The 26,211-nt window shown below is 46.9% G+C and overlaps 1 protein-coding gene across 1 annotated transcript in view; it reads right to left on the bottom strand.

Annotated features, from left to right (window-relative positions):
• pigg (phosphatidylinositol glycan anchor biosynthesis class G) overlaps positions 1-26,211 on the bottom strand; it is a 57,380-nt gene that overhangs the window by 30,261 nt on the left and 908 nt on the right. The window contains exons 2-8 of the mRNA XM_056600427.1: positions 25,973-26,178; positions 21,389-21,598; positions 20,562-20,750; positions 17,077-17,215; positions 13,695-13,907; positions 7,554-7,771; positions 5,367-5,648 (exon numbers count right to left, since the gene is read on the bottom strand). Coding sequence (XP_056456402.1) covers positions 5,367-5,648; positions 7,554-7,771; positions 13,695-13,907; positions 17,077-17,215; positions 20,562-20,750; positions 21,389-21,598; positions 25,973-26,178 — 1,457 coding nt within the window. The remainder of the gene's footprint in view (positions 1-5,366; positions 5,649-7,553; positions 7,772-13,694; positions 13,908-17,076; positions 17,216-20,561; positions 20,751-21,388; positions 21,599-25,972; positions 26,179-26,211) is intronic.

Here is a 26,211-nt window from a genome sequence, read left to right as displayed (position 1 = left end):
CTGAAACACACCGACAAATGCACTGAAACACACATCGAACTGAAACATGCTGACACAAAGCCACACACACACACACACACACACACACACACACACACACACACACACACACACACACACACACACACACACACACACACACACACACACACACACACACACACACACACACACACACACACTTTGTGGTGCAGGTCCTTGATACTATCTTCTCATTTTTAATGCTCAAACTGATTTTTTTTAAATAACCGAAATGCAGTGCACACAACAATGCTGTGAAACAGGGCCATTTATGTAAAGATGTGACTTATAGAAAAAAACCTAGATGCCCAACTTTAAAAAAAAAAAAATATCCTTGTAATATGAGCCATCCAGGCTTAATGCAACTCATGTAATGCAATGTAACTTTTTTGCAATAGCATCATGTTCCCCCTGGAACAAGGAGAAAAGAAACAATGAAATACAAACCATATTTCTCATCTGCTCTGTCTTGTGACTGGAGTGAACTTTGGAAAGCCCCATTCAAGACTCTTTAATCTTGTTGTGTTTTTGGGGGAGTTGCAAACTCTCAAGAACATGAATATGCTCACGCACCCACGCACATATACACAAACAAGAACGTCCCCAGGGCCAGCCTGCGCCGCACATCTGCAGTGCATCCTCCTTTGTGGGAAGCCTCCATTGTTCTGGAAACGTATTGATGAGTTCAGTTTTTACCCCAAAAACAGTGGAAATTTGAATCGTTAAAACAAGAGAAGGAACTTAAAAAGATTATTCAATTTCTTATTCCAGTTTCCACAAAGGCATAACCTAGGATCATTCCTGAGAACTTTATAGATTTTAAAACCAGTGAAAACTGTTTTATTGACCAAAACATGTTTTGGTAGATATTCACAGATATTCCTGCCAAAAGGGTTTTGATATATCATACACTCACAGGGAAGGTTAAGTGATAAATCTACTACAATGTTCACGTTTTATCCTCACCTCATGAAGAATTAGATACACTTGACATGTCTTTCTGTTGTCTTGAGGGAGAACAACTGCACATAAAATATCCCCCGTCACTCAACTACATGGTCCGGTGAGTCATAACAATTCCAGACTATTTGGGGCCTTTTACAGCGATAGCAATAACCAGATGCGTAAAGTATATGGCACATTCCTCAATGTAATCACACAGAGCTGTAAAACTAATGCAAGAAAACACAACATAAAACAAATATATAAGTAATGAATTCTGGCAAAGTGTACAGAGAGGACAGATGGCTGCGATCCTGCTTACTCAGCAGAACCAACACTCCACGAAATAGAGGGATGGAGACAGATAGAGAGACAGAGACAGAGAGATGGAGACAGATAGAGAGAAATAGACAGAGAGAGAGATGGAGACAGATAGAGAGAGATGGAGACAGATAGAGAGACAGAGACAGAGAGAGCGATGGAGACAGATAGAGAGAGATGGAGACAGATAGAGAGACAGAGACAGAGAGAGCGATGGAGACAGATAGAGAGAGATGGAGACAGATAGAGAGAGATGGAGACAGATAGAGAGACAGAGACAGAGAGAGCGATGGAGACAGATAGAGAGACAGAGACAGATAGAGAGACAGAGACAGAGAGATGGAGACAGATAGAGAGACATAGACAGAGAGAGAGATGGAGACAGATAGAGAGAGATGGAGACAGATAGAGAGACAGAGACAGAGAGCGATGGAGACAGATAGAGAGCGATGGAGACAGATAGAGAGAGATGGAGACAGATAGAGAGACAGAGACAGAGAGAGCGATGGAGACAGATAGAGAGACAGAGACAGATAGAGAGACAGAGACAGAGAGAGAGATGGAGACAGATAGAGAGAGATGGAGACAGATAGAAAGACAGAGACAGAGAGAGAGACGGAGACAGATAGAGGGAGATGGAGACAGATAGAGGGAGAGAGAGACAGGGAGAGAGATGGAGACAGATAGAGGGAGATGGAGACAGATAGAGGGAGATGGGGTCAGACAGAGAGAGAGAGAGATGGAGTCAGACAGACAGACAGACAGACAGACAGACAGACAGACAGACAGACAGACAGACAGACAGACAGACAGACAGACAGACAGACAGACAGACAGACAGACAGACAGACAGACAGACAGACGAAAGACAGACAGACAGACAGACAGAGAGAGAGAGAGATGGAGACAGAGAGAGAGATTGAGACAGATAGAGAGAGATCGAGACAGACCGAGAGACCTTTCGTTTTTATTTTTGGTTTTGCTCATGTCAACATATGATGAACTTGATTGAAAATAAGCTAAGTGCTTTCTCACTTACAATTGCCTCGATATGGAATGTTTGAACAAATAAAGTAACGTGCAAGATGCATATCGTCCTCATCTTAAAAGACAAAGACTGATCCAACAACCTCTCGTTTCATTCCAGCGTTGCCAATAAAACTATGCTTTAAGATGTGAAAAGTGTTTCACCTAATCAATTTAAAACACAAGGGGATCTAGCAACACAACAACGTAATGAATGGGAGTTCACCCCCCCCCCCCCCCCCCCCCCCCCCCGAGTACAGTAGTAGAGCAACATCATTATCACAGGTCCATTACGAGGGGTAGGAAGCTCAGGCCCAGCTGACGCTATGAACATTGATTAACAGATACGGCATCATCATTTTAAACACATCGTCAATAGTGCAACAAGTGGAGTTGCTTTCTACCCTCAGCAGAGTGCTACCGTTGGATGTGAATAGAATGCATAACCAGAATAACCAACATCACACAGGCATCTGGGCTTGTGGATGTTATACATAGACAGCAATCCTCTGAGCGAGGATGATATTGAACCGGTGTCACTCCTTTTCTCTTAGGTAGCTTTCTCTGTTAAATGTCAAGTGGCCTCAAGCTGGTGCTGACGTCCGACCGCTTTCCATCATATTTAACCCAAATGGAGGATAAGCGCAGTTTAAATATCATCACCACCGCATCTCCCCACGCTGGAAGGAGAGTGACGCAAGCACCTCTGATGCGTGCATCGAGCGCTCTCTGTGGCTGTACTCCAGAGCCGTATGCACTCAGCCAGCCTCGCCGGCTGCATACCAAACGGCCGTACAGTTTGATGGAGGCATACGGGAGTTAACGGGTCGATCGATCCATACCGTCAGGAGACATTAACGCCCCATGTGCGGCGATGGATAGAGCCTGCTTCTCAGACGGCTGGCCGTATTCACATCCGTCCACGCTGAGCGGAGCAACAATAGCCTTGTTTAACAGTCGGACTAAACCAAACAACAGAATAGAAACACAAGCAGGCTGGCAGTCCTCCTCTGAAGACATACACTCCAACCCGGGGAGGTTCTCTATCAGTGCACTTTTACATTCTCGTGCCCATTAGGGCTGCCATTAATGGACGTTAACGACATTGATTGGCCTTAATTAAAGGGTTGTTGATGAGGCCATTTCCCTTCCCCTACCAATACAGGAGCAGTAGTAGATGAGCATTTTTTTTTTTTTTTTTAATCAGTGAGACTAGTGTTTTCCTTGTGCCTGACATCCAATAATTCATGAGCCCTGAATCAATGCAGTTGGCCTTAAACGTGATTTATCCATCGGAGCGCCTCCCAAAAAATGAGGGACTTCCTCCCAACCGCTGGTGGCCTGTTTCGGTACCTTCCCCTTATTTACTGCTACTGTTTCTCTAAAATCATTTCCACAAGCAGACCTCCATCATGAAGCGCGCCAAGTGTGAAAAAGCAAAAGACAGCAGACACATCTGCCACCTAATCCTCAAGATCTTGTTCTGAAGAAATTGGACATATGGCAGCTACACCGAAACAAAATAAACATGTTTGAAGAACTATATATGGGCTGTGTGAAATCTGATTTCCCCTAACACTTGGTGTTCTGGGATTGGAGTTGATACAACCTCCTAATTTCATGATCCATGAAATGAGCAGATGGGATGTTTCCCTGCTCGTTTGAGAGTGTTTTCTCCAGGTTTCCTGGAGCAGACACAGTGTGGATCCAAACACTGTGTACAGTAGTAGGAGGGCCATACCGTAGGCGGTATAAATCACCACGATATTGAGCCATTTTGGGAAAATGCTTTATTTATATATATATATATATATATATATATATATATATATATATATATATATATATATATATATATATATATATATAAATAAAGCATTTTCCCCCAAAAAAAAAATATATATATATATATTAGGGCTGTCAAGTGATTCAAATATTTAATGGCGATTAATCGCATCAATGCCATAGTTAACTCAAGATTAATCAAAAAAAAAATTCTATGCTAAATATCCCTTGATTTCTTTGTCCCATGCATTTTTCTCATTTTAATGCTCTTATCAACATGGAGAAGTGCATCGGCTTGCCTTGGGCCAATGTTTTTTTATTGATAACAACATTGGCATATATACTGATCAAAACAGGACGGTACAAAAAAAAAGCCTATAATGCAATTAAACGATGAACATACAAAGATATGCCTTGAACATAGCAGTCAGGCTACTGCTTCTTTGTTTTGAGCCAAAAAAAACATTTTTTTTTTTTCTTTTAAATAATAATTTGTGTTAATCGCGCGATAAAAAAATGAACGTCGGTAAAAATGGTTTGCGTTAACGCCGTTAATAACGCGTTTACCTGACAGCTCTAATATATATATATATATATATATATATATATATATATATATATAAGAACAGGTTCCTATAGGGTCCCACCTTTCCTACAACATGTCTAAGGTACATTTGCACATTTGTCAATATGACGCATTTACTAAAAATGTATCAACCATCAACGGATGGCAGTTTCATAAACAGTGGCCACTTGTATGAGTGGATTAGCTATACAAACTCAAACCATGTTCTTGCCAGCGAAGCCTGAGAAGTAACAGAATCCTCTGCGAGGGACAGGCCTATCGCGGTGTGCAGTGAACCCCGCCCCCCCCCCCCTGACAGCCTGTGGGCCCGTATGGGGGTACGATGAGGACAGACAGCGCCTGCATTCCATATTGACCAAGCGACCACTCACACCCTCCTCCTTTGAGTCGTTCCTTCTGTCGTTTATAAATTGCCCCCCCCAAAGAAAAAAACATTTTTCTCCTCAGATTGGTATCCGAAGCAGGTCTGATTGAAGGGCCAGATAAATCTTCCTTTGCGCCGTCTTCATGTAAAGCGAGGTGTATAAATCCTTCTCGGTTTCCTAAGCGTCGATTTGTCGGACCAGTGCCCAGATACAAACGGATCGGTGAGGCACACTATCCTCTCCCCGCCTCACCCCACCTCCCCCCACTCCATCACGCACATCGCTGCCTCCCACGGCAACTCGACGCGCGTCAAACTCACCTTGGACGTCGTCCGCCACGACGGGAGGCGCCGCGTCGCCATGGAAACCAGGACGCAGAAGGTGGCGGAGGCAAAGGCGACGGCGGTGAACACGAGGCCCCAGGAGAGGCTGCACGGGTAGCAGGCGCTGCCGGCCGACGTGCACACCAGCACGTGCACGGAGGCCAGCAGCAGGCACAGCAGGTAGAAGGGCAGCGAGAGCAGCGCCTGCAGCACCGGCACGTCCACCAGGGCGGCGCCGCTGAGCGCCTCGGGCATGGCGAGCAGCAGCACCAGCAGCAGCTGGGGAGGGGGGGAGGAGCTACGGTCAGGGGGAGGACGACCACACAAACGCCGTCCGTAGCCGTACCGACTCTGGAGTGGCCTTATCGTTAACGTACATCGACAAAGTTTGGGGTCACTTAGAAATGTCCCTTATTTTTTTAAAGAAAAGCACTGTTTTTTTTTCAATGAAGATAACATTAAATGAATCAGAAACACAGTCTGGACTTTGTTAACATTGTAAATGACTATTACATCTGGAAACAGCTGAATCCTAATGGAATATCTACAGGTGTACGGAGTCCCATTTCTAGCCACCATCACTCCTGGGTTCTAATGGTACATTGTTAAGCAAATCGTGTTAAAAGGCAAATGGACGAGTGGAAAACCTTTTTATGTTGGCACGGCTGGAAACGGTGGAATAAAAGTGTGCGTTTTCATGGAAAACATGAAATTGTCTGGGTGAAGTTTTGAATGGTGGTGTATACTGTATCAGGACTGTACGGGAGTTTCCCCCTGCGTATAATTCATGCATTGTGTTCCTTATTTAATTTGCTCTCGTTATTCTCTGTAACTCAATGAGCGAGGGGAAGAGGAGTGGGGGCTGGGACAGAGGGTGGGGGGGGGGGCTGTTCCGGCTATTTAACTGAAATAATTGTGTTCCCGCCGCAGAGCTGAGAGACAGTCTTCACATGGATCTCTGCAGTCCTTATAAAGCATAGGTCTGAGCTGTTGGGAGTCCATTAAATCAGATTTGTTCTCTCGAGTGTGAAGTGCAATTAGCTCAGAATGATTTCAAATTATTGTGTGATTCATTCACTTTTTGCCGCAGCCTTCTACAGGGTATAGTTTCAGTCGTATAAAAAGGCAATGTTGAAGTACAATGAATGTTTTAACTGCAAGGGAAGTTCGACTTTAATGAGGGGTTATGGTGGTAAAACTTTTTCTCATCATGCCGACAAATCAGACAGGAATTAAAGTCAACCCTGAAGATGAGGGAAGCCCTTAAAACACCCTTAATACAGCACCATTAGCACTTAGTGTCTGTTATCACCATAAATGCACCACAGCCCAGGGGTCCATCGCACGATGCCTCTATTCTCCTCCATTCATACTTTTGAAGACCATTCGTATTCTAAAATTAACTAAAAGGCGTCTGGGAGGGGAGGATAGTGGATAGGAGACGCTCAACATTGTGACGGCACGCTGCAGATTTTACAATTGGATCTCGTCAGAATTTGCTGGAGCATGCAGCCCAGTAATTGGGATGAATACTTCTTAAAAAACAAAGAGGCTAAAGTGCCTTGAGAACATGACAGCAAATCTCTTGATAGAAAGCGCACCCCCCCCCCCCCCCCCCCTCCTCCTCCCCCCCTTAATTTTAAACACACACCATCCCGCGAGTACAGGATGCAGTTCTCAGGCAACCGATGGCCCCAGTACCCCACCGGCCTTCATCTCCTGGAGGCCATCTTGGTTCCTTCTTGGTTCTTATGCTGCACCCAACCAATATGGCGGAAATCAAGATGGGTAAGTGGGAATAAATCCCATTGCTCTGATAGTGACACTGATGGCATTAACTTATGCATATGGGGACACGGATACGTTAGGATTATCAAATTAACTACATAGAAAAGAAGATCTCTCCGAACCTCTGAGAACACCATCATTAAACAATCAGTTAAACCCAAGATATCGGATAATTTCATAGCTCCGACCGGGAAGCAGAGCTTGCAGTGTGCTGTGATTGCCTTTTCCCACTCAGAGGGTGGTATCTAGGGTTACTCTGAAATGGCCTGAACAGCCTGTAAAACACAACCTGGGTAGGGGGACTAAAGCTAGCTAGCATTCACAACCAAGATGGCCGCCCGGTGAAAAAGGCTCCATCGGAGTGAGTGTAATGAGTGAATCTCCAATGCCTCTCACCTGGAAGACGATGACCATGCCTGCCACCATGGAGTACATGTCGTACTTGCCCAGTTGCCTGCTGAGGGCCGAGCTCATGGAGGCCAGGGCCTCCAGGTACTGCCGGAGCACCTTCTTCCCCATGTTGCCCAGCACCTCCGAGGTGTTCCCCTCCAGGTACAGCTTCATCCAGCCGCCGTGGGCCTTCTCCGCCACGCGGAACTGCTCCACGCCCACCTCTGAAAGACAACCACATCAAACCCCGCGTGAGACAGAAGGCCGGGAGGGAGAAAGGGATTTTGGTCATTTACAGTCAGATTTACATATAATAAGAAATGATAAATGGGATTTATATAGCGCTTTTCTAGGACGCAAAGTCGCTTCGGGCATTTAGCAGACGCTTTTCTAAGAATGTTCATGGCACCAAATGTAAAGAACGAACAATCGCTAGGTTAACCCATTCCCTGAACACAACAAAGAAAGCTAGGATAAGATGCTACACAACTAAGTACTTTAACTAAGTACGACATACAATAAGGGCGTACATTAAGTGCCGGGACGTACAACATACAGTAAGTAGGAGGGGTGGGAGGGGATGGCTATGCAGAGTCTCAAGAACGATCCTGGACAACGCCCTGGAAGCAAGTAATCCAATGCATCGGGTCAGTGGGATTAAGGGAAGGTTTTTTAAAAAAGTCAACTTGGCAGACAGGGTAAGGCGTAAGGGATCGGGTTCAAAACCGAACACACAACGGCAGTCCATCATGCTGCCATCAGCGTCATCATCATCATCATGCCCCTCCTGTCCTTCCACACCCGCACCCTGTCCCCCACCCTCTCCTCCCCTCCCACCCTCTCCTCCTTCCCCACCCTCACCCCCACCCTCTCCACCCCTCCCAACCTCTCCTCCTTCCCCCCACCCTCACCCTGTCCTCCACCCTCTTCCTCCCCTCCCACCCTCTCCTCCTTCCCCACCCTCACCTCCCCCCCACCCTCCTCCACCCCCATCTGTCTGTCCCCACCCTGTCCTCCACCCTCAACTCCGCCACCACCCTTCTCCTCCACCCCCCCGGCCCCTGTCCCCACCCTCTCCTCTGAACTCTGCTGAGCGCTGAGAGGAAATGGGTTTTCAGTGGAGGGGTCCTGGCCTTGGGGTGGGGTTGGGTGATGAACACAATAAAAATGATTGAATAAACTTAAGAAACATATTCACACATCCATATAAGAATCTAATTTTTCTTTCAGCAGACTGGACTCACACACTCGAGTATCGTGGCTGAACACAGCTAGTAAAAATAAAAGCGAGTGAAGTCGATACAAATTCAAATATAAACCCAAGGCCTGACCTTGTTATTTTTAAATAAATCAAGATATCAAAATATGACATTTTGTGAAGGAAGTCAGTCAAGGGGAAAGTCTACTGTTTGTCTTTGGAATTGGAGTATGGTTGACAGTGAATCATTTATTATTAAGACAGGAATGAACGCATAATCAGAATGTAAGATCGCCCGTATATTATTCACCCAAATTCTCAGGAACACACACTCAAAATCGCTCACGCACAATAGCTATTAATAACTGAAATACCCGCAAGCTCCACCACAGTCCTGAGCTGCTTTACCAACAGTGGAGTAGAACCCGTGCTATAGCTTTGATTTGTGCACACACGCACACGCACACACACCTCCTGCTCCTTAAACCCACATCACATGCAGAAACACTTCCCCGTCGCCTTGCCGCCTACCCCTCCACGCTCGGTGACAAATAGTGACTGGGAGTTTATTGGAGGGGGGAGGAAGTAGAGATATGAGCACCCTGAAGCAGGAGGCATGAATCACGCCGTAACATTTGCTCAGAGCCTGTTGCCACTGTACGAAGGCACAGACAAATCTGAGTCGGTTCTCTCTGTATCTGTTCTCTGTACGAAGGGACAGACAAATCTGAGTCTGTTCTCTCTGTATCTGGTCCTGTATGAAGGCACAGATTGATCTCTGAGTATGTTCTCTGTATGAAGGCACAGATTGATCTCTGAGTCTGTTCTCTGTATGAAGGCACGGACCAATCTGAGTCTGTTCTCTGTATGAAGGCACGGACCAATCTGAGTCTGTTCTCTGTATGAAGGCACGGACCAATCTGAGTCTGTTATCTGTATGAAGGCACGGACCAATCTGAGTCTGTTCTCTGTATGAAGGCCCGGACCAATCTGAGTCTGTTCTCTGTATGAAGGCACGGACCAATCTGAGTCTGTTCTCTGTATGAAGGCACAGACCAATCTGAGTCTGTTCTCTGTATGAAGGCACAGACCAATCTGAGTCTGTTCTCTGTATGAAGGCACGGACCAATCTGAGTCTGTTCTCTGTATGAAGGCACAGACCAATCTGAGTCTGTTCTCTGTATGAAGGCACAGACCAATCTGAGTCTGTTATCTGTATGAAGGCACAGACCAATCTGAGTCTGTTCTCTGTATGAAGGCACGGACCAATCTGAGTCTGTTTTCTGTATGAAGGCACAGACCAATCTGAGTCTGTTCTCTGTATGAAGGCACAGATTGATCTCTGAGTCTGTTCTCTGTATGAAGGCACAGATTGATCTCTGAGTATGTTCTCTGTATGAAGGCACGGACCAATCTGAGTCTGTTCTCTGTATGAAGGCACAGACCGATCTGAGTCTGTTCTCTGTATGAAGGCACAGACCAATCTGAGTCTGTTCTCTGTATGAAGGCACAGACCAATCTGAGTCTGTTCTCTGTATGAAGGCACAGACCAATCTGAGTCTGTTATCTGTATGAAGGCACAGACCAATCTGAGTCTGTTCTCTGTATGAAGGAACAAGCTAATCTGAGTCTGTTCTCTGTACGAAGGAACAAGCTAATCTGAGTCTGTTCTCTGTATGAAGATACAGACTCATCTGAGTCTGTTCTCTGTATGAAGGAACAAACTAATCTGAGTCTGTTCTCTGTATGAAGGAACAAGCTAATCTGAGTCTGTTCTCTGTATGAAGGCACAGACCGATCTAAGTCAGTTTCACTGTATGAAGGCACAACCTGATCTGAGTCTGTTGTCTGAATGAAGATGCAGACTAATCTGAGTCTGTTCTATTTATGAAGGCACGGACTGATCTCTGAGTCGGTTGTCTGTATGAAAGCAGACTGATCCGAGTCTGTTTTCTGTATGAAAGCACAGACTGATCTGAGTCTTGTCTGTATGAAGATAGACTAATCTGAGTATGTTCGCTGTAGGAAGGAGACAGACTGTTCTGAGTCTGTTGTTTGTAGGAAGGCAGACACTGATCTCTGAGTCTGTTGTCTGCAGGAAGGAGACAGACTGATCTCTGAGCACGGTGCCACTGTGGGAAGGCACCGACTAATATCCGTTGCATAAACCTTAGCTTAGAGAAACAGCCCAGGATGGAAGAAAATAAACAGGTCTTTCATATATCAGCGAACTATCTGGGGAGTGAGAAAGAGAGTGACAGAGAGCTGGGGAGAGAGCTAGGCAGTGAGCCAGTGAGGGGAAAGATAACTTGTCACTCATCCTTGGCTTCAAGTCTAGGTTTTTTTCCACATAGGAAAGACATTGCAGCAGGTTTGTGGAGAGTTGGAACTAGGCTCCTCTTCAGCTGAGGTGAATCGCTGTGACCCCCATCGATGTTGGGTCAGACTTTACATGCACATAGCCTCCACATGGGACCTGATAGACAACCACAGGTGTCCTGGGAGTGTGCTCCATATTCTGAATAAAGCTCCATGATAACCCCCCCCCCCCCCCCCCCCTTGTCACAACACCGTCATTACCCCAGTGGACAGATAATCAACAGAGCTAATGTAGGTCTGCCGGAGGAAGACAAGAAAAGAAAATGAATTACGCCCATCGCTATGGAAACTACAGACCAAAATAGGGCAAGAGCACAGAGAATGCACTTTAAAAAAAAGTGTTTTTCTTCCGTTTTTTTTTTCCGTTGCTCTATTAAATAATGTTCACACAAAATATTTTGGAATTGTTATATATTGTGCATTGTTATATACCTCAATAAGCAACACAATAGCATTTATCGATTTATTAGGCAGATTACTGAGGAAAATAAGATTCAGCTGTGTGTGTGTGTACCTGTGTGTGTACGTGTGTGTGTACGTGTGTGTGTACGTGTGTGTGTGCACGTGTGTGTGTACGTGTGTCTGTGTGTGTGTGTGTGTGTGTTCGTTCGTTCTTGCAATATAATCAAAATTATTGCATTGGATTAAATAAACAGCCCAAAAACCTCCATGGAAAACTAAGAATGATCTAAGCTTACAGTATGACCTATTATCACAGAAGGTATGATGTTACCAAACAGAGACAAAGGTTATGAAGAGGAAGCTAATCCCTGGCATGGGAGTTGAGAACCTCCAAAAGGGGAATTGTAGTGGGCACACGCCAGCAGAGTAGTGTCTCATATGGGGGTTGGTTTGACAAACAGAGGGGTGTCTCATATAGGGGTCGGTTGGATAAGCAGAGGGGCGTTTCATAGGGGGGTTGGTTTGATAAGCAGCGGTAGAAGTAAAGCTTTTAACAAGAGGAAGTAGTCCTTCTACCACGGCACTGCTCAGGATGATTCAATTGAAGAAACAGAGACTGTGGGGAAAACAATGATGACACCATTGCTGCGACAGCATGACGCAGACAAACAACTCTGGTCGGATGTCTCCATTAGCAGGCTAACCAGTAGCAGGCACCTTTTGGTTTGATATCTCCATTAGGAAGCTGACCAGTAGCACGCATCGTTTACTGACCGGGTCGTTTCCTTAGTTTGCACAAACAACAATTATTGACTGTATTGTCATCACTTTGCTTGAACTCTACCTGAACAGAGAGGATGGAAACCTGTGATCCGCATTGAATGTTTGATCTGTATTGATCTGTATTGTTCTGTAGTGATCTGTATTGATCTGTATTGTTCTCTAGTGATCTGTATTGATCTGTAGTGATCTGTATTGATCTGTAGTGATCTGTATTGTTCTGTAGTGATCTGAATTGTTCTGTATTGATCTGTATTGTTCTGTAGTGATCTGTATCAATCTGTAGTGTTCTGTAGTGACCTGTAGTGATCTGGATTGATCTGGATTGATCTGGATTGTTCTGTAGTGATCTGGATTGATCTGGATTGATCTAGTGATCTGTATTGTTCTGTATTGAACTGTAGTGTTCTGTAGTGATCTGTAGTGATCTGTATTGATCTCTACTGATCTGTACTGATCTGTAGTGTTCTGTAGTGTTCTGTAGTGATCTGTAGTGATCTGTATTGATCTGTAGTGTTCTTTACTGATCTGTATTGTTCTGTAGTGATCTGTAGTGATCTGTATTGGTCTGTACTGATCTGTATTGATCTGTATTGATCTGTATTGACCTGTACTGATCTGTACTGATCTCTACTGATCTGTAGTGATCTGTATTGATCTGGATTGTTCTGTAGTGATCTGTATTGATCTGTAGTGTTCTTTACTGATCTGGATTGTTCTGTAGTGTTCTGTAGTGATCTGTATTGATCTGGATTGATCTCTACTGATCTGTACTGATCTGTAGTGTTCTGTAGTGTTCTGTAGTGATCTGTATTGATCTGTAGTGTTCTGTAGTGTTCTGTAGTGATCTGTATTGATCTGTAGTGTTCTGTAGTGATCTGTAGTGATCTGTATTGATCTGGATTGATCTGTAGTGATCTGTATTGGTCTGTATTGATCTGTATTGATCTGTACTGATCTGTAGTGATCTGTAGTGATCTGTATTGATCTGTAGTGTTCTTTACTGATCTGGATTGTTCTGTAGTGATCTGTATTGATCTGTATTGGTCTGTACTGATCTGTATTGATCTGTATTGATCTGTATTGATCTGTACTGATCTGTACTGATCTGTAGTGATCTGTATTGATCTGTATTGATCTGTATTGATCTGTAGTGATCTGTATTGGTCTGTATTGGTCTGTACTGATCTGTATTGATCTGTATTGGTCTGTATTGATCTGTATTGGTCTGTATTGGTCTGTACTGATCTGTATTGATCTGTATTGGTCTGTATTGATCTGTATTGGTCTGTATTGGTCTGTACTGATCTGTACTGATCTCTATTGATCTGTATTGGTCTGTATTGATCTGTATTGGTCTGTATTGGTCTGTACTGATCTGTATTCACCTCGGTGGGGCTCCGCCACGCTGGCCCCCAGCAGGCAGCTGAGCTGGTGGCCGTTGAGATGCAGGAAGCGCAGGCGGTCCCTGAGCGGTGCCTCCTGCACCACGGCCGGGATCAGGCGGCCCACGCTGTTCAGGGAGATGGGCAGGCCCAGCGCCAGCGCCAGGGTGGGGTGCAGGTCCACCTGCTCCACCACGCCGGGCGTCTCCATCCCCACTGGACGGACACACACACACACACACACACACACACACACACACACACACACACACACACACACACACACACACACACACACACACACACACACACACACACACACACACACACACACACACTTAAAGATTGGAAAAGCTTAAAAATGCACAGAAAGACAATGATATAGAACTAGCCCACTGCTAGTAAAAAAATACAGAAACACAAAGATAAAGAACTAGCCCACTGCTAATAAACAAATACAGAAAAACAAAGATAAAGAACTAGCCCACTGCTAATAAACAAATACAGGAACACAACGAAAAAGAACTAGCCCACTGCAAACACACAAAACAAAGCAATGAAGATGCTATGGTTGTTTTGTTTTTTAAGACAAGGCATGACATCATTGCAGTTTTTGGTACATGAAAAGTTCTGGTTCAGTTCAGTTTTCTTTTCTACATCCATGATATGAGTTACAGGCCTTACACTTTTGACTCAAGCAAGAATGAAACTTTATCAATCAAAATAAATGTATCGATCTGCACATTTGGCTTGCGTCAAGTTTCAATAGAAATTGCATTGGCCGTACGTTCAATGTTTCAGAGTTTGCTCTTAGTTTGATTGAAAAAAATTAAAAGTGAAGGCCAAATGTTTCAAATAAAGTGGAATTGCATCAGAAAAAGCCTGAGGCCTCTCTGCCACACCACCACAGTATTTGTTGCATTAAAGCTAATAAATCCTACGATTGTGGTCCCTTTAAGGCTAAACTACTGGATCAAGCTTTTAAAAAGAGGAAATTAATGCACTTAACGCCCTGTTGAAAGCATCCAGAATCATTCCAGCGGATAGCACAAGAACCATAACAGAACTATTTAAAGTTTGTTGGAGGGATGGTTTCATGGATTCCCGTTCGTATTTCCCATAGAAGTTGCTAGTTTGGCTGCAGGGGCGCTTGCTCTGCTCAGAGACGGAGTTGAAGCAAGAGGCCTATTGGGCCCGGGCTCTCATAACTGGCAGCAAGCCAGGCTGCAAAAAAAGCTCCTCTTGCTGTAGTTTCCTGACAAAGACTCAATCGAAGTCCAGAATTTAATCAATTGCGCTCTGCTGGCCACAGCAATTCAATGTCACATCTAAGGCATGGAAATAGGTCTAAGAATCAATGGAAGTATCCCTTTAGGAAAACCTGACAAACCTCTCCCCTTCCCGGACTCCGATAAAGAAAGTATACAACTTGTGACGCCTGTTATCTGTGGTCCATGACCAGCTCAGCTCATTACTCCAACAGCAGGAAGGGCGTCGCAGGCTGGGCTCTCAACATCTGATCATAGGAACTTAAAACAGTCCGAGTTCTGCCTTCTGCTGTGACGGTGAACTATGGGGCGGGGGGGGGGGGGCACGACAGTGTCGATAAACGCTGTTCCCCAAAATGGTTTTGCATTAACCTTACAATGTTTGCTCAGGTTTTCGAGGGAACCCATTCAAGCGGTGACCTGCTTACACACGTTGCTATCTATTTCCATCATAATATTCAACCCAATTTAAGAAATACAAACATCACTCTGGAGACGAGGGCTTTCATTGTTTCACTATTTTTTCCCTGGCAAAAAACGCAAGGTCGTTGCTCGTTCATTCAACCGCCGCCAAGGTCGTATTGAAGTGGCGAGATAAATAGTTCCTATGTGGAGAACAGGGCCCAGGCAATGCACCAGCAATTCTCTAGACTGAGGAATAAAAATAACTTAAACAACTTCACTACTGGTAAAAAAATCTCGAACATGAAATAAAAGAACAGCCCAGCTAATGAGACATGCCATGTTCTTTCCTCTTCTGCCTTATGTTGTCAGGTAAAACAACCATATACCCGACCACAGGACATTCCGCTGATGCACTAATTACAATATTTGGCATGTTCAATTACTAGGAGTTACGTGTGCATTTGGGCTACTAAGTTTCTTTCATTGACAACAGAAATTAATTAGGTTCAAGGTGGGAACTGTAGTTTTGTCAGGAGCGACAGCCTCTCTGGCAGTCGAGTTAGTCAGTCTTTAAACTCATTCGGGGAGCGGGCCGTTTCGCACACCCCGGATTCTGTTGCAGCGTGATTTATGAAACTACACGACGAAAATACACCAAGTGTTTCTCTGCCGTGGAATAATAGCGGAGAAAGAAGTAATTATCACATTTACACGTGGTCCTAACCGCATTCATCACACCGCCGATGATATGTTAATGCACTCTCACACATCTCGCCCGCATCCCCTCCAGTGGAGACGGGTGCGTGTCTGCCTGCGATGACGTTGACCTATATAGCCCAAAACTAGCGATGTGCGCAAGGTGCAGTTTCCCCTCACTCGGTGGATGTTCATTTTTCCTCTCAATTTAAGGCACTGATGGGTTAACCTATACCTGATGGGTTGTATACGCGTAAAATACCATGAAATAGTGTCTCGAATGTGTGACTTTACTTTAAGTACTGACTGTACTTTTCTGTACCATGCTAACTGTAGTGCTAACACACACACACACACACAAACCCCTCTACCACCACGGTTAATGAGGTGTGTGTGTGCGCGTGTGTGTGTTGGTCTGTGTGCGTGTGTGCTTGTGTGTGGGTGCGTGTGCTTGTGTGCGCATGTGTGCGTGGTTTTTGCGTATGTGTGTGTGTGAGAGTTGTCAACCACGAGGACCAGAGAGAGGCAGGGGGCTATGGTCAGACGCGGGTCGTGTATCTGGCGGACCAACATGACCGGGTCTCTCGTTAAGTCCACGATGATAAACCCTCTGCAAACACCTCGCTCCCCACACCACTGAGAGGTCGGTCCGTGCAGCGCACTGGTCTGAGTGTGTGTTCGGAGCGTGAGAAAACACAGGGGATTGCAAATATCCCGTTTCTGGACAAATCATCGACCTTTCTACCTCCGCCAAGGAATATGTCTTCGCCCCGCGTGTGCGTTTGTCCATCTGTATGTCTGTGTGTCGGATCTCTCAAAAAGTTTTTGCACCAAATTTGATTTGGTAGCTCGGAGATGGGCACGAGAGGTTGAAGATACCAGAGGTAAACTTTAATGCCAATCATTCAAATGTGGGTGCGGCAGTGGTCGTGATACATCAGAAAAAAAGTGCATGATTTCCCAAATGTACCCCAAAAAAAACATTAACCCCTGAAACCGAGGCGGGAGACGCTTACCTTTCCTCCTGAAGGCGGGGCTGACCAACACCAGGGCGGTGTTGACCTCGGGCTCCGACGAGCCGCCGTGGCTGCCCGTCTCCGACATGCCGTGGTCCCCGCACAGCACCAGCAGGTAGGGTGGGGCGCCCTCCGCCTCCTGCGGGGGGGGGGGGGGGCACCAGGGTTAATGGGATCCAGCCGAGCGCTCACACATGAATAATGCAGCGCTCTCCCGCCATGCTCCACACCAGCCAACAACCAAGCGGCGCCATCGCCTCACCTTCCACCAGCACCAGACCCCCCATAGAGCGAGGTAACCCTGCACATCTCCACACGTCCGGTACCCCCAAATTGTGTTGGAGAGGTGCTGGTCTTTATAACGAAAAGCTGAATTAAAATCGACAAGACGGTGGCACCTGTTGGAGAGGGAACTGGGATTGTGATTTAGGTTGTTATGTGGGGCTGAAAGAAATACCAGGTGTTACAAATCACCTCTTCAGGAAGACTCAGGCGATGCTCGAGACGTCATCCAATCAGAAACCCGGCGTTCGCAATTACTTGTGTTTGCAGGTTTTGCTCTCTTGACGTCAGTGTTTCTGACGCCGGGGTGATTAAACGGATGGCGCTGCGGAGCGGGAGGCAGAGTTTAACTCTCGCTGGCTCACATCCACCCCCGGGCTGAGCCGAGTGGGTGAGGTGACAAACAGAGGTGCAGCGTTGTTCACGGGGAGTTGTGTGACGGGCTTTGATCTCGCCCGGGTTCTTCGCTCCCTCGTTCCCTTTCAACTTCCCCCGATGAAAAGGCACGGGCGGAGGTGGGGAGGGTGACAGGGAGCTCCTAGGGGCGATGGAAGCTGTGCAGGTGATGGGGACTGGTGGTGGGGGAGTAGGGGGGGGGGGGGTGTTGGTGTAGTGCGGTGGTGGTGGCGGTATTGGTAGAGGTGGTGATGGTGGTGGTGGCGGTATTGGTAGAGGTGGTGATGGTGGTGGTGGTGGTGGTATTGGTAGAGGTGGTGGTGGTGATGGTGGTGGTATTGGTAGAGGTGGTGGTGGTGATGGTGGTGGTATTGGTAGAGGTGGTGATGGTGGAGGGTGGTGGTAGTGGTAGAGGTGGTGGTAGTGGTGGTGGTGGTGGTGGTGGTGGGGGTTGTTGTGGTGGTGGTGTGGTGGTATTGGTAGAGGTGGTGGTGGTGGTGGTGGGGGTTGTTGTGGTGGTGGTGTGGTGGTATTGGTAGAGGTGGTGGTGGTGGTGGTGGTGGTGGTGGGGGTTGTGGTGGTGTGGTGGTATTGGTAGAGGTGGTGGTGGTGGGGGTTGTGGTGGTGTGGTGGTATTGGTAGAGGTGGTGGTGGTGGAGGTGCTGGTAGTGGTAGTGGTGGTGGTGGTGGGGGTTGTTGTGGTGGTGGTGTGGTGGTATTGGTAGAGGTGGTGGTGGTGGAGGTGCTGGTAGTGGAGGTGGTAGTGTTGGTGAAAGACGTGGGTGGTTGTATTGATGGTGACGGTGGTGATGGTGGTAGTGGTAGACTCACTGCGATACTCAGAAGGACACCAAGCAGAGAGGGGTTCCATGTCAGGGGGAACATGTGACGGGGTCACGACCGGGATTGATTTGAAGTCGTTCATGACCATACTTTTCAACGAAGCAGAGAGACGAACAGAGAGAAAAAGACAGCGTGGGTAGGAGCTCTGTCCTAGATCTAGTCGCTGACCTCTGGGACGGCCCAGGGGAGATCCCTCGCTGCGGGCGTCCTCAGACGCCACAACAACACCCAGCCTCCTCTCTATGAATAGTGCAAAAGTTGACTCCTGCTCTCCGAGATGAAAGCCACGAGGAGCCGGCTCATGGGAGACGCTTTCCTTCGGTTCACGTGGAAGCTTTTTTAACCGAGCCATCCACACAGTACATAACAATGGGTGATTCAGGATCGGGATTTATTACCCTACCGCTGCAGGCCTGCGCGTTCCCCCCAGCGGACAGCCTCCTCTCTCATCCATCCATGTTTCCATGTACTAATGCTGCACAGCTCAGTTCCCCCGGGGAATAGTGTTGTTCCACAATGACAGAAACAAAAAAAAAAAAAAGGCATGTGCAGAAACAAGTGTTTTTCTGCAGACCCAGCTCATCGTGACCGCGGTACAGGTGTTGTGCAGGTGGGGCCCAGCTCCCCGGCCGCATCCAGACTTTAATACAGCTGACGCCGTGTGTTGCACCAGACCAGACGTTTGGAGCCTACTGAGTGAAGCATCCTCTTCCACCTTTTGAGGATTTTAATGGGGGAGAGTGCGATAGTCTGCACTGCAGGTACAGCCATACACGTCCAAACACACACACACACACACACACACACACACAGACGCACACACCTCTCTGAAAGCCAGCCTCTGAATGCCTACACCTCACTGCTGTGCACGGACGGATCCGGCAGCTCTTTTGTAACTCTGGGAAGAGGCTGAGATACCAGCCGCCTCGTTGAGACGGACTCCACAAAGGGAGAAGGCTCCGCGCCGCGGCTCGGCTGGGTGAAAGACGCCAGCGCCGGCCTGAGAGCTCATCCCTCATCAGGGTAAAAAAAATAATTAAAAAGCCCAAGCAACACGCCAGTTTTACCTCCGCGCTTTTTTCTTTTTCTTTTTGAGAGCGCGTCTGAAGCTCCCGCCGGGTTTATCCATATTTAGGTCAGCCCTGGCTCCACACTAAAGTAGGGACGCGCCCGCCGCGCATGTTGCTGGAGCGGCGGGGTTCCGTCAAACGGATCGCAGCCGAGCATTTGGCCTGGAAGCATAACCGAGCTATTCCCTTTGCCGTCGCCGAAGCATCCCACCCGACCCCGACATGAGCTACAACACCCGATGCAACGGCTCACTGCTTCACACAACTTCCTCCAAAGTAGCTTCCATCGCACTCCTACTTTGTTGTAATTGTTTTGTGTTGCTGTGTTTCAATTGACAAAAACTGTTTTCATGGATGCCTTGCCGTGGCTCGCTAAAAGGAAACCCTCGCCTTGTTTCTCCCGCTCTCCATTTCCCCGCTCTGGTTCACAGGCCCGGCGGAGGGGAGATGTAAGACGGTGAGATGTGTGGACTCACGTTTGCATGACCAAACGTGAGCGGAAAGACAGCGAGACGGCATCTGCTCTCACCACATGTTTTACCCGATTTCACATTAAAAAAAATATCTGCCCGCACAAAGACACCTATGCACGCACTCACGCGCACGGGCGCGCACACACACACACACACACACACACACGCACACACACAGACAACTAGTAGTACAGAGTAAAAAATGATTAGTTTCAAAGGGACATTGCGTAATAAATAACACAGGCGGTGTTGTTTGGACTTGAATATATAAACCAGAGATGCAACCACAGGTCCTCCCGATATTCCCCGTCTTCCCACCACGACCCTTGCTAAGACCTCTTCTTATTCATTCAGATGTGTTTCTGTTGATGAGGAGCGGCGTGTGGCCGGGGGAGGGGAGGGGGAGGGGGGGAGGGTTCACCTTAGAGACGAGCGCGCCGTGGATCTTCTTCAGCACGTCGTCCATCTCCAGCAGCTTGGGCCGGACCAGGGGGCTGCGGGGCCCGCTCACGTGCCCGATGTGGTCCAGGCCCAGGTAGTGCAGGATCAGGACGTCCCAGTCGTCCCGCTTCAGGGTGCTGTCCAGGTGCCGGGTCACGTTGTTGTCCACCTGGACAAGACGGACGGGCGGGCGGACCCCCAGGGAGGGGAGAAAACGGGTCAGAAGCAGTGGACACCAAGGTGGAGGTGTTGGGTGACTCAGGCTCGTGCACGTCGGTCCAGAGCCAGACAGCTTGAGTCACCAAGCAGGATGACATCGGCGGTGCAAAGGTGAAGGCTCTGTCCGAATATACCCGAGGAACACTCTGGACACACGGCGATGAGGATGACTGAGGATGAGACATCATGCAAAGTCTTCATTGCAAAAATGTGTTGTACGCGACAGTCAGTGGACGTTGATGCCCGGTAATCTCTAGAGTGGCGGAATTCAGTCAGACAGGATCGAAAGCAATACAATAACAAAGACCTACGTTCCTGAACACATTCACTCGCTGCGACGAACGAGCCAGGAGACCCTACATTTTACATAACATTTAGGGGATGCTGCTGCCGCTTTTATCCAAAGCAACCATTACAATTCATTCCCACACCAACGGCGGAGTCAACCACGCAGGGCGACAGCAAGGTCGTCAGGAGCAGTGAGGGTGAGGCGTCTTGCTCAGGGACACCTCGACACTCGGCTATGGAGGAGCCGGGGTTTGAACCAGTCAAGCCGCTCTACCTCCTGAGCTACTTTCGACCCCTTACCTCGGTGTAGTCGGACACGAAGAAGGAGGTGGTGCCGTCGCGCTCCATGAACAGCTTGGGGAAGAGGCGCAGCCAGGTGTCGTCGCCGTAGAAGATCATCCTCTTGCCCGCAGCCTGGGCCTGCCAGAGCAGGTTGTCCTCCAGCAGCGCCGGAGAGTTCAGGTTCATGACCACGTCGATGAAGCCCGGGATGCTGCCGGTGGTGAGGGCCTGGAGGGGGGGGGGGGGGGGGGGGGGGGGGGACGACGACGACGACACCCTCATGTCAGTTGAATCTACGGACCAGAGGGGCCCCCACTTTAATGTCTTTTCAAAGCCTATTGAGCTGACTAAGCACTGTGTTGAAAATTGCCTTTGGGTTAATGTAATCACTAAAAGCATCCTGCATGTACTAGCGAACCCAGCAAAACGTACCGAGCATGACAAGCAGCACTGGCACCGCTTGCTGCAAACAAGACGCAAGTAATCACTAAAAAGCATCTAGCATGTCCCCGCAAACCCAGCCATCGCATCAAACATGACAAGGATTACTGGCACACGTTTGCTGCCAACAAGATGTACCAATTGCTTGGGCTTGCGTCACGACACGCTAAATAAAACAAGCCGCTACACAACAACTACATCTCCTGCCATCACCCTCCCCCTCTCCCCCATGCAAACACCACCGGCTGGACTGACAGGGGAAACAATTGGCCAATTTGGGAGTCGTGGACGGCTTGTTGTGCTGGGGGGGGTGGGGGGGGGGCACAAAGGTGTTCGGATCATTCCAGAGAAGCACACAGAGAAGACGCCAGCCAGCCGGCTTCCTGCCCCCCCCCCCCCCCCCCCCCCCCCCCCCCCCAGGTGTTAACGTGCTCTGCTTATCGGAACGGGGGCTGCTTTATGGTGGTGATTAGCATATGCTGGCAGATGCTTCGGTTGGTGTTGTTCAGATTGTTTCAGATTGTTTCTGTCTACGCTGCTAACAAACTAGGCTGTACTTAAAGATTCCTTCATTTCCCACGTTCACACCTGGAATTCCCAGAAGCAGCAAGCCTAAGCGATTAAATTAGCACTAAATTAATTGCCTTCCGTTTTTATTGTTTGCTAACAAACATGCCCACATATTGACCGAGTTGTCCTTTAAAGTAGGCTGATCAGATTAACCCAGTGTGGCACCTTCTCTTAACCTTGACAAGACCTTATTCATGGAGTTACAACTTCATTAAATGCACTACCCACAACGTTTGTTAAAAAACAATGTTAATAAGTGATTTCTCCTGCAGGGGAATTCAGATTAACCGAGATAGGTGCATGGTAGATGACCTGCCTCCTGGTCTATTAGACCAGACCAGGAGAAACCTAAGCCTGTCCCCATCTGAAAACAACCACATTTTTTTACAGTCATTCAGTTGACCTATATTAATGACAGATTAGCATACTGCAATCTCACTGACTGTACACAGACAAACATGTCATTAAAATGAATTAATAAATAAATCAACAACGGGACGAAAAGTTCAAAAGCAGAAAAACAAGTCGGCATCTCTGATAGAAGTTATGCTCCCCTCGATCCACTAACCGCACAGGGACACGCATGGAAATCTGGCGGCCATCAACATACTAACTAAGCCACAGGGTTGGGATCAGGCCTGCACGATTCGGGGAAAAATTATGAATCACGATTTTTTTAGCTCAGAATTTATATCACGATTCTCTGCCACGATTTTTTTCTCACGAAATGTATTTTTTATCGCACACATGAACCATAACCAAAAAATTAAAATGGCAGTACCAAACATCGTTTTTTGGCACCTCTAGCACGTTTCGTTTCATATGGCCCTTTATAACAGATTAAAGGGCAGTATGAAAAACAGAATGATTTATTTTGTAAATATAGCAGCAGATTGTCTTTAATTGCTGCCCTTTTATAACTACTGAACCAACTCTTCCCACCTATTAAGGCTTGAAAAAAAAAAGGGGTGTGATTCGAGATCGCGATTTTATAACGATTTATCGGGCAGGCCTAGTTGGGATACATATGAATCAAGAGACTTTGGTTTTCTGAATTGTCTTGTAAATGCTCTCTGATTAGATTGCCTAGTCTTCCATTCCTTCTAAACATAGGTTGACAACTTTAGACTGGAATCCTTTGTAAAAAAGCCCAGAATATACCACAAATACACCTGGTAGTAATGTACCTGGTGGATCTGGAATTCCAGTTTTGAATTATTATATGATTGTCACGGTCTTTATTATAAAAGACCAAACTAAAACAGGAAGTATGTTTGGCTCTGGAGAGAAATCGAAAGGCACATCATATTCATGCGGCAGTTGCGCCATTAATAAAGGGTTGCAGAACAACATTTCTCCAGAAAAATATGAGCTCAAGGTTTGTTTTTATTTTGGGATGCAAACTTCCCAGTATATCCCCATAATATGGTAATAAAGTGTTTGAAACTATGCTTAAGGAGACATTGATGAAGCCAACTCTTCTCTAAGAAACTTTCCACTTGAGTCTGAGTGCTTGGCAGATGTTGAGCACTGAGGGACCCCCCTTTGTCGTCTTCCTCTATTGGCTGGAGAAGACACACTTTTGAAAATATGTCATCTAATGGCAGGCCGTAGGACAGCGGCATCTCAGAAATAGCAACCACTTAATCTACAGACTGTGATGAATGTTCTAGGGCAGATGTATATATAGGCTGCAGTGGTTCATTGCACAGTACTGCAGCACACTGCGCGAGCTGTAAACAAATTGAACCCGAGAGCCAGACATATTCTTAATGTAATGACCATGATGTCTAAAGAGATTTGGATTAGTTAGCTGTGTCATACCAGTTAACTGGGTGCAATGCAGTGATAAAATGATAGCGCTCATGGTGACATGGCTGTAATCTACATCGCCCCCTGCTGACGAACCATAAAATTGCAATTTGGCTTTTTATAACCCATCTTCAGTGTTTAAGGGCAGCAATAAAGGAAGATGAACGCAATCTTTTAGGCTTAATAGTATGTCTGTTATCTCTTAAACAAACATTCAACAATAATGTGACAACCATCCAATGTGTGAGAAATCCATTCTGCAATAAACACGGTGATTCTTGTCTTACTTTTACCTTCAGTGCATTTAATTTAAGCCTTTTTTAAGGGTCGCACGAGTAGAAGGGAATCATTTTACGGCTGATTCAGCATCTTCAGTGTGTCATCAGCTTTTTTTAGCTTGTGATCAACGCATTAGCATGTACGATAAATAGCCTTGTGAGACATGATTTGAATAGACTGCGCTACAGGGCGTCTAATGGGGCCATTAATACCTCTCTGTAGGGCATTAAGGATCCTGTTGTCTGGGGAGAGGGGGTGGCCGGGGCGCCGACTCCTCCTCTCCCACTTAGATGCACATGATGAAGGACTCCCTCAATACCACTGAAGCATGTTGAGCAATGCTGTGAATATTGATCTGATCCAGGGGATCCCACACTGGAGAACTGCTAGCCTAGTAGAATACTGTATCATGATTACTTTTGGAAAATGTTTGCAATATGACTTCAGACATTCATAAAGCAATACAATTGAAAAGGTTGACATGACATGGTCAATATGACACCGCTGTGTGCAGTGGCAACACTGTACAAACAGTGTGGTCCCGGGTCGTTCATATAGTCGTTGTTAAAATGACTGCAAATCTGCAAGGAATTCTTGCAATGAAAATGTGTTCAATAATGCGTTTGTCTGCTTCTGCTCTACACTGCCCTTTAATATGAACACCACACAGTGTGATTCATCTGTTACTGCTTGCTCCCCTACAAACCTGTCATATACTGTACATGCCCCTCTCACTCTCATCCTCCTGCATGCTGCCATGGATACTGAGCCACAGAGTAACACTCCAGTGTCAAAGTTCAGCTCCTGATGTCTTCGGGGCCCTAAGCTGTCTCTACACTTCAAACGAGGGCTCTTGTGTTTTCTGGAAGGTTGTGTCTATCCAGCTCACCTTTCTCCCTTGACAACATGCCTCAACAACTTTGCTCTGGCAGAACTCACTGGCTCTGTTTGTGTCAGTGAATCCACCTGTTCAATTGTCTTTGGGAAAAAAGAGATATGCTCTTCAATACTGAAAATCTTTTCACACATTCTGTGGTCAAAAGACTAGCAGGGGGTAAATAAACAGCTGACATATTTGCCTGAAATATATGATCCCTAACATGATCCACATTAAGAAAATATCAGATATCTTGGCCACGGTATATGAAATACAAGACACAGACATTGCTTTTCTGAAGTTTGCGGGAGATATGCTAGGTATATTAGGTAGCGTCGGGGAGAGTAGTCTGAGCTACTTGGAAGTGCATATCCAGGGGCAGTAGTCAGCAAATGAGTTCCTCATGGCCAATTTAAAGCATGGTTTAATGCAAGGTGTTGCCCTCAATTTGGAGATTCATATTAAAACAGCTTGTGCAGTCTTTGCCCTCATGAGATTTCTTGAGGGTCATCGTGGCCCCATATCTGTCTGCTCTGAATGTGGATATTAATTTCATGACTTGTCTACAAGCAGAAGACGTAAGCCTTCGAAATGGGTCTCCTCACCCAACAGCCTCCTCTCACCTTAATGCGAGGCATGGTGACCGTGGGGGGTCTCGCCTTCGCCACAAAGCTGAGTGTTGACCCCCGCTCAACGAGGTGGCTTGTGTAGGGCATGTTCCCCCGTCCGTTGGGTCCGAACACAAAGTCCTCCCGGAGCGCGTCCACCAACATGATGACCACCCTCTTGAACAGCGGGTCTGGGAGCCGGGATGAGTTGTGCGGACCACCTGCAAATGGATGGATGGACTGCATTTATACTG

This window comes from Gadus chalcogrammus, chromosome 10, assembly GCF_026213295.1.
Source record: "Gadus chalcogrammus isolate NIFS_2021 chromosome 10, NIFS_Gcha_1.0, whole genome shotgun sequence".
Classification (NCBI taxonomy): Eukaryota; Metazoa; Chordata; class Actinopteri; order Gadiformes; family Gadidae; genus Gadus; species Gadus chalcogrammus.
Note: the sequence above shows the minus strand (reverse complement) of the source record. Positions and strands in the feature narration are given on the sequence as shown.